Raw genomic sequence first — 9,190 nt, 5'->3', positions numbered from 1 at the left:
TCAGACTACAGGGTGCCCCCCCTGGTATCACTGTGGCACAGACTACAGGGTGCCCCCCTGGTATCACAGTGGCACAGACTGCAGGGGTGGCCCCCCCCTGGGTATCACAGTGGCACAGACTACAGGGTGCCCCCCTGGTATCACTGTGGCACAGACTACAGGGTGCCCCCCTGGTATCACAGTGGCACAGACTACAGGGTGCCCCCCTGGTATCACAGTGGCACAGACTACAGGGTGCCCCCCTGGTATCACAGTGGCCACAGACTGCAGGGTGGCCCCCTGGTATCACAGTGGCACAGACTACAGGGTACCCCCTGGCATCACAGTGGCACAGACTACAGGGTGCCCCCCTGGTATCACAGTGGCACAGACTGCAGAGTGCCCCCTGGTATCACTGTGGCACAGACTACAGGGTGCCCCCCTGGTATCACTGTGGCACAGACTACAGGGTACCCCCTGGTATCACAGTGGCACAGACTGCAGAGTGCCCCCTGGTATCACAGTGGCACAGACTACAGGGTGCCCCCCTGGTATCACAGTGGCACAGACTGCAGAGTGCCCCCTGGTATCACAGTGGCACAGACTACAGGGTGCCCCCCCTGGTATCACAGTGGCACAGACTGCAGAGTGCCCCCTGGTATCACTGTGGCACAGACTACAGGGTGCCCCCCTGGTATCACAGTGGCACAGACTACAGGGTGCCCCCCCTGGTATCACAGTGGCACAGACTACAGGGTGCCCCCCTGGTATCACAGTGGCACAGACTGCAGGGTGGCCCCCTGGTATCACAGTGGCACAGACTACAGGGTGCCCCCTGGTATCACTGTGGCACAGACTACAGGGTGCCCCCCTGGTATCACAGTGGCACAGACTACAGGGTACCCCCTGGTATCACAGTGGCACAGACTGCAGAGTGCCCCCTGGTATCACTGTGGCACAGACTGACATGACAGGTGACAGGTGACAGCTGGTGAGTGACGCAGCAGGTGCCCAGCACACAGGGACGCAGTGCGGGCACAAACACGGGTACTGCGGGGTCTAATGACATTGAACCTGCCCTGAGGGCACTGCTGGTCCTTGGGCAGGTCCTCCGTAAAATGGCCGTATCAGATAAAGATACTGGAGGGGGGGGGGGGGGGCTCCATCATCCCGGTCTACAGACACCCCGCCCAGTCACTAATACTGCCTATCTCCGGCAGCCGGGCTCTCGGGCCCTGGCCCCGGCTGGGAAGGAGCCCCCGGCACTCACCATGGCGGCGGATGTCTCCGGATTTCCCTGGCACAGCGGAGCAGGAGCCGCCTCACTGATGGAGGAGTCGGGAAGAAGGGGGAGGGATGACGTCAACACACGGGAGCGAGATCACGTGGTGACCACTAGGAGGTGGACTCTGTATCCATGGCAACCTGATGCTGGCAGTGAGGACCAAACCCCTGCCACAGCCAATGGTGAGCCTGGTGCATGACGTCATGACACAGGAGAGCCCTGCACCAAGCCCATGTCTATTCAATAAGGTGAGCTCCCTAATCTGCAGCACCTGCCCCTATATAACTGCAGCACCTGCCCCTATATAACTGCAGCACCTGCCCCTATATAACTGCAGCACATGTCCCTATATAACTGCAGCACATGTCCCTATATAACTGCAGCACATGTCCCTATATAACTGCAGCACATGTCCCTATATAACTGCAGCACATGTCCCTATATAACCTATATAACTGCAGCACATGCCCCTATATAACTGCAACACATGTCCCTATATAACTGCAGCACATGTCCCTATATAACCTATATAACTGCAGCACCTGCCCCTATATAACTGCAGCACATGTCCCTATGATAACTGCAGTACATGTCCCTATATAACATATATAACTGCAGCACATGCCCCTATATAACTGTAGTACATGCCCCTATATAACTGCAGTACATGCCTCTATATAACCTATATAACTGCAGTACATGCCTCTATATAACTGCAGTACATGTCCCTATATAACTGCAGCACATGCCCCTATATAACTGCAACACATGTCCCTATATACTAGCTGCACATGTCCCTATATAACTGCAGTACATGCCTCTATATAACTGCAGCACATGTCCCTATATACTAGCTGCACATGATGATAATAGGTTACCCCACATGCTAAAATTTCAAACGCAGCTTTAACTTTTTAGAACGCAGTGGTGGAAACAGCGTCATAGACTGTTATTTGATACATCTTATCACCATCATCATTTATTTATATAGCGCCACTAATTCCGCAGCGCTGTACAGAGAACTCATTCACATCAGTCCCTGCCCCATTGGAGCTTACAGTCTAAATTCCCTAATATAGACACACACTCACACACAGACAGAGACTAGGGTCAATTTTTTTTTTATAGCAGCCAATTAACCTAGCAGTATGTTTTTGGAATGTGGGAGGAAACCGGAGCACCCGGAGGAAACCAACGCAAAAACAGGGAGAACATACAAACTCCACACAGATAAGACCATGGACGGGAATCGAACTCATGACCCCCAGTGCTGTGAGGCAGAAGTGCTAACCACTAGGCATCTTAAATCTGCTTATTCACTTGTGAAAAGTGCAGAAACAAGTGATTTGGTGTGAACGAAGCCCTACACTAATTGCATCCTGATTATTGCAGGTATTAAAATACAGAAAACTACTTTAATTACATGTTAAATGTTTTTGCAGAAAGAGGAAATACTGTTGCAACAAAGAAATTGAAAAACTTACAATAGGCTTGGCGGCAAACCAAGATCCCTTGTAATTAATACTGAAGTGAGGGGTCATGAGAGCTGGTTACTATTTCATCTAAGTGAATTGATACGTCAGTTGAAATCTCCAGCTCACATGTAGATAGGTTAGAAACAAATATACAGTATGCTTAGGTTTCCACAGAAGGCAGGAGAGAAGCAAATAATCTTATCTTCCATTGGGTGATAAATGATATTTATACAATGGTGCTAAAAAAAATTTGGACGTCTGAGTCATTGTCATATGTTAAAGACTACGTTGGCAATTTGTAATTAAAGGACAGTAATATTGATTCATTAGTTCAATTCCTGACCATGGCCTTATCTGTGTGGAGTTTTTATGTTATCCCCGTGTTTGCGTGGGTTTCCTCCGGGTGCTCCGGTTTCCTCCCACACTCCAAAAACATACTGGTCGGCTGATATCAAAAATTGACCCTAGTCTGTGGGTGTGTACAGGGCCGCCATCAGGGGGGGTACAGGGGGTACCCGTGTACCGGGCCCGGGCTCACCAGGGGGCCCGGCAGCACACTCTTACCAGGGGGCCCGCTATCTTCAGCCTGGCTGTCACTGTGACAGCCAGACTGAAGACAGCAGCGATGACACCAGGGCTTAACTTCCGCAGTGGAACGCATGTGCGTTCCAAATGCCGAACTTCCTGTTGGTGGAACACATATGCATTCCACTGCAGGAGGTAAGGCCAGAAGTGTCTCTCTCCCTCCCCCTCCCCTAATACTAATATATATATATATATATATATATATATATATATATAATATATATATATATATATATATATATATATATATATATTAGTATTAGTTTTAGTTTGCACACACACATTAATTTAAACAGATATAAATTTTAAAATGTCAACCAAAACGTTTATAAAATGCCGTTTATTTTTAAGCTGTATAAACAAATAGTTTAAATGAATATGTTGCATCATTAAATACCTTCATAATTCACATTATTATACATAATAGTTTTGGATATTGTTTATTGGCTTATCACTTTTAATGTTCCCTTAATTGTGTAAAAAATATCCCCACATCTGATATGGATTATTTATATAACCAAATTAATTTCTGATTATTTTTGCCATTATTTATGCCAAATGTGAGATGTCCTTCCAGATGAACACATGAGCTAATTTTAAATAGAGGCAAGCAGATATGTTATTAGACATATATAGAACTAGAGAATCATGTTGGCAAGTAAATTTAAAATACATAGTACAAAAATAAGTTAGTTCATCCAAGCATCTTTCACTTAGCTAGCAATAGTAACCCCCAACTATTTCCTGTACAACTAATGCAGTAAGCAGTGTGTGCTGTGAGCAAACAACCATCATAGAAAACAACAAGGATACCTTTAGTCTATTGATACTAACTTTCACAAGGATCTATAATTATATGCTATAAGGATATTGAAAGCTGAACAAGAGAGTATGTCCCATATAGTAGATGCAACTATCCATCTTTTGGAGATATAGTCGGTTATATATATATATATATATATATATATATATAGATAGATATATATATTTATATATATATATATATATATATATATATATATATATATATACAATCACTTTTTTTTTACATAAAACATATATTAGGGCCCCCCTTAACTTACCTTTCAATCGTCTATGTCTGACCCCCTTCATGGAAGAGAGGACCAGGGAGGAAGCCGGATCGTGACCACAAAAGGTAAGTTTTATTTTTTTTTTCTACAGGAATTTTTTTTTCCATTGCATTGGGCCCCCTTTCCCCCTGGGCCCCCAAGCACCTGCCCATCGTGCCCAGTCGGAAAGATGGCCCTGGTTCAAAGGGGGGAGGGGTCATCGGGGGGGGGGGGGGGCTGCCTGCTTCATTGTACTGGGCCCCACGATTTCTGATGGCGGCCCTGGGTGTGTATGTTAGGGAAATTAAACTGTAAGCTCCAATGGGGCAGGGACTGATGTGAGTGAGTTCTCTGTACAGCGCTGCGGAATTAGTGGAGCTATAGAAATAAATAGATGATGAGGATGATTCTGCTACAATTTACTCCCCCATATTCCACAGAACAGTCACAGTGAGGGTAAGGGGATTGGCTTAGTGATTTTTGGGTGGGACCAGTCCAATGCTGTGTAGGGGTGGGCTATTCAGAGTTTATGAACTGGGAATATTCTGGGGATGTTGCCTAAAGTGTACTGTTTGTACCTAAAGCATTGAATGAGCGGCATAATGTCTCTCATTTAGGGCCTGTTTCATTACGAGACGCTTACTGAGCGCAATGTGCGTTTGTTTGAAAACGCACGTAAATCGTGTATCCATGGGCCCAAATTCAACAAGGAGCGGATGTAAAGATACATCTGCCGATGAATTCGGGTATAAGTCTGCTCTTCTCTACTACACAAGACGCTGCAGGATACTGCCAATACATATGAGGAATATAAATTCATAAAAGAACGTTCAGAAAAAATAAAATTCAATCAATGTCATCTGATATTAAGAGAGTCATTTATTACAAAATACTAAAAAGTTAAAAAATAAAATTTATTATTTTTTCCCTCACGAAATGTCTTCAATAGGACGTAATTAAAGTGCACTGTACATAAAATACGTTTTTCGCAAGTATACTTAGGCCTCACCACTAGTAATCTGCACTTACACCAGACCTATATCTGGAGCAAGTGATATGGGCAGCACGGTGGCTTAGTGGTTAGCACTTCTGCCAATGGGGCAGCGACTGATGTGAGTGAGTTCTCTGTACAGCGCTGTGGAATCAGTGGCGCTATATAAATAAATGATGATGATGATGATGATATGACTGAAAATCATGTACTAGAATTGCCTAGAGTTTGAATCAGACGTGGCTGCGTGCGCTCCAGATTGGCGCGCCTTTACTGTACATTGACTATGTGCATCTGCTCTTTCCCCTACGCGTTCTCTCCCTGAAATCATAGGCTATATTAAGGGTCCTTTGAAGATGATTTGGGCCCTGCTACGTTCGATTCTGAGCATGCGCAGAGTGATTGTGCGTATTATACACTCAAAATCATCAAATATGTGCCTTAATGAATCAGGCCCTTAGGGGGGTATTCAATTGTTAGCGTTAACGGGGAAAAACGAGCGCTCAAAAAATCTTAGCGTTAATACGGTAATTACCCGCTCAATTTCAGCTCGCCGCTCCTTGAGCGGCGAGGTGAAATTCCGCGAGTAAACTGCCGTATTAACGCTTTTCTCGCGCAATATTACCATATAAACGGTAATATTTTTTGAGCGCTCGTTTTTTCCCGTTAACGCTAACAATTGAATACCCCCCTTAGTGTTTTTCATTTTCCCAGAGACTCCCCACAAAATGCGCCAGCCACCCCGGGGATTTCAATTAAACACCTCCCATGGCTGATAATAAGAGAGAGGGGGGCGTTTAACTATTTAAATTAACTTGAGGGATCCCTGCTTCCTACATTGTGATGTCATACATGCTCCTCCGTGTTATGTCACAGCGCCAAACTCCCAGCCTGTCGATATGGGGGTCATGGCCTGCCTGTGTAGTAGGAGGAGCCATCAAACTGGTGTGGCCCTGCTCTTTCAGTGGCTATGGAATGGGCCCCATAAAGTTGCTGTGGAATTCCTCTTGGCAGCCCCGGTGGAAGCCCCACCCCATGTGTTCCACTCATGGTAAGAAGTGTCTGAGAAAGGCGGCCTCCTGTGGGGAGGATCCCCTGTGCTGCCCAATACTCTGCCACTTGCCCTGCCTCATCCCAGAATCCCAGTACTCCGGATACCTGATTGTGGAGTTTAACTTAATTGTAAGTTTGTAATTACAATTTTTTTTTTTTTTTAATTTCGCTGCCTCTGTCATTTACACGTATTCTGAAGGAGTTTTGTTCCTTATGTCCAAAGAAAGGACAATACAACATAAGAAATCCAGCGTGCAGTGGAATATCTGTTTTGCTATCCGTACCTGTGGCCGGGAGATCAGACAGATATATTTATGCCAGTGTATTATTCCTTATAACCGTTTTCCTTTTATTACTTGTAACGCTGACTGTTTGTGATGAACGAGCACTTAGAAAGTATAGAGAAGACAGAAGTCATACCTTCTTGTAGGCTTTTAGTAGGAGGAGGTCCCCCCATCCCTGCAGATTCCAAAATGAGCGAATTGTTCTATGAGTATAAAATGTTGAGTTACGGTCTCTGTCAGGATAACTGCGTTCACCCCATGAGTTTGGACAACGGACTGATCAGACCACTTGTGTTGCTTCTTCTATTGGTTATCTTCTAAGAAAGGACAAAGCTATTAAACTGTTTATATTGGTTGGCTTGTCATTTCTCCAATTTAGGTGCCGGACATTACCGATCAATGCCACGAGGGCTGGACTGCTGTTAGGATTGGTTACCGGTGGGGTATTAGGATGTCAGTGTCGTTCACTTGTTGCCTGTAATAGTGTCAGCTTGCCTAGGCTTTCGTAATCTGTATTGCTTTGAAGTCTGCTCATTTTTTTTTCTTGTCTTCCACCAGCCTTGACCTCGGTTTGTTAATGTTTATTCTTGTCTGCCGCCTGCCCTGAACTTGGTGCAAGGCTCCTTCTATTCTTTTGGCTGCCTGCCCTGATTTTTGGATTGCATCTGATTATTCTTGCCATTGTATGTTTTATCGTCTTACTCCTAATGTACCTAGTCATTTACTACTATTGTACACAGTGTTTAGTGTCTGTGTGCACCGTTCTTCATATAACCGTATAATACCACAAAAAAGTTGGGTTTAGCTGAGTACCGGTGAGCGTATAGCACCCTATGGGAAATAGGGACTGCTATAGCTGAATACCAAACACAGATCTATGTATTAGGAAGTACAATTTAAGTGCTATTTATATAGGACATTACTTTGACACATTTTGTTCTCTGAACGTTTGTGGAAATATTCTGTTGCAAAAATTGAGGACTTGCATACGTTCGCCAGATACACCCAACTCCCAAATAGTAGTATTTCTGTATCAGATGTGTATAGTTACACCTAAGAATAGCACAGAGATGCGGCTTGGCCATGTTAATAGTAAATGTGAGTCACTTTACCCTGTTTGTAAACAACATAATATAATGGAGTTTTATATACACAAGAGAGGATAGTGTCTTGAATGTTATTAATAAAGTTGCATTTTCCATATGAAATGTAGAGAAATACATGACCCCCATATCCGTTGTCTTCTACATTAAAAGATGGCAATGGAATCTTCTGTCCTGCAGTAATCTAAATGAATATGACATATAAGCAATCCAAATAGACGGCCGTGACTTGATTTAATATGCCTGGAAGCTGAGGGGTAATTGCGTCTCTTCCTCTGTTTATGACTGTGGAAGCGGCAGCATGGTCTGTTAGATTTTAGGACGTTTTTTAAAGCGGTAACGCTCTGCGGCAACATCACTGCACAGCGCTCTAGTTACAATTCTGGACCAGAAATCCTTCGATATCTGCTAAATAGGCCTGTGGCTGGATCACGCAGAAATAACTTATTATATAAATTAATTTAAATTATTGGCACAGTGCGCCACTATATATTGTTGCAAATGTACCAATGTTTTTATTGGAAAAGTATTCTTTCTGAGACAGTATGTCATGTTGGAGGAAACTTGTTTTTGTAACTTTAAAGGAAGTCCTATGCTAATTAGACCTTTTCATCTGAGGTACATGTTTTTGGCTTGAACAGGAGGAGGTTTGTTAATTATATTTATTTTAAATTGCTTTAAATTCAAGTTTAGAGAACATATTGCATCCTAATGCTAAACATTGAATATCTCAGACTTTGTGTTGCCAGTTAGGAAGGGAGCTGGGTTACCCCCTGCCAACATGTGTGTCATAAACAGTATATACATCTGTATTTTGTATTTTAATTTTATTATACCATCTGTACTTCTGGATGAACACTAGTACCTCCAACTTGTGTGTTAAGGTTCTTGTAATGATCCCTTGAACAATAAACATCACTGCTTGAAGATTCTGCCTGCTGCCTATTATCTGCTGTATCCTGTGACCAACAGATAAGAGCTTACACTCTAATCCGTTCCCCGCCTGTCCTGTGTTGAACCCAGCGCCTCTGTGTTCGCTACCCAGCAGTCCTGATTCATAACAAGCGGTCAGGAGGTACCAGCCAGCCCACAGCAAAGAGGCGCTGTAGCAGCTATACTAGCTACCCCAGAAGTAAGCGGTTCTAGGGGCTGGTGAAGGAACCTAGTGGCGGCAACAAGATTATCCTACAACTATTGCGCAGTTGGCATTCACAGACGGCGAGTGTCTGGAGACACCAGTAGGAGCGGTCAGTAACGGTTACTGATGGTGAGAAAGAAATCTAGATAAACTGTGCAGGAAGAACATCCCTTCATCCTTCTTCCCTCAACAGACCCGGTGGTGAAGTAATCCCAACTGGTCACAAG

General features: G+C 44.3%; 1 protein-coding gene across 1 annotated transcript in view; it reads right to left on the bottom strand.

Moving 5' to 3' along the window:
- LOC142101711 (elongation factor 2-like) overlaps positions 1-1,370 on the bottom strand; it is a 22,615-nt gene extending 21,245 nt beyond the window's left edge. Inside the window, exon 1 of the mRNA XM_075186098.1 lies at positions 1,250-1,370. Within this exon, the coding sequence (XP_075042199.1) occupies positions 1,250-1,252 (3 nt within the window). The 5' untranslated portion in view covers positions 1,253-1,370. The remainder of the gene's footprint in view (positions 1-1,249) is intronic.
- Positions 1,371-9,190: the final 7,820 nt, after the last annotated feature.

The sequence above is a fragment of the Mixophyes fleayi genome, chromosome 1 (genome assembly GCF_038048845.1).
Source record: "Mixophyes fleayi isolate aMixFle1 chromosome 1, aMixFle1.hap1, whole genome shotgun sequence".
NCBI classification, from domain to species: domain Eukaryota; kingdom Metazoa; phylum Chordata; class Amphibia; order Anura; family Limnodynastidae; genus Mixophyes; species Mixophyes fleayi.
This window is presented reverse-complemented; position numbering and strand designations above follow the sequence as displayed.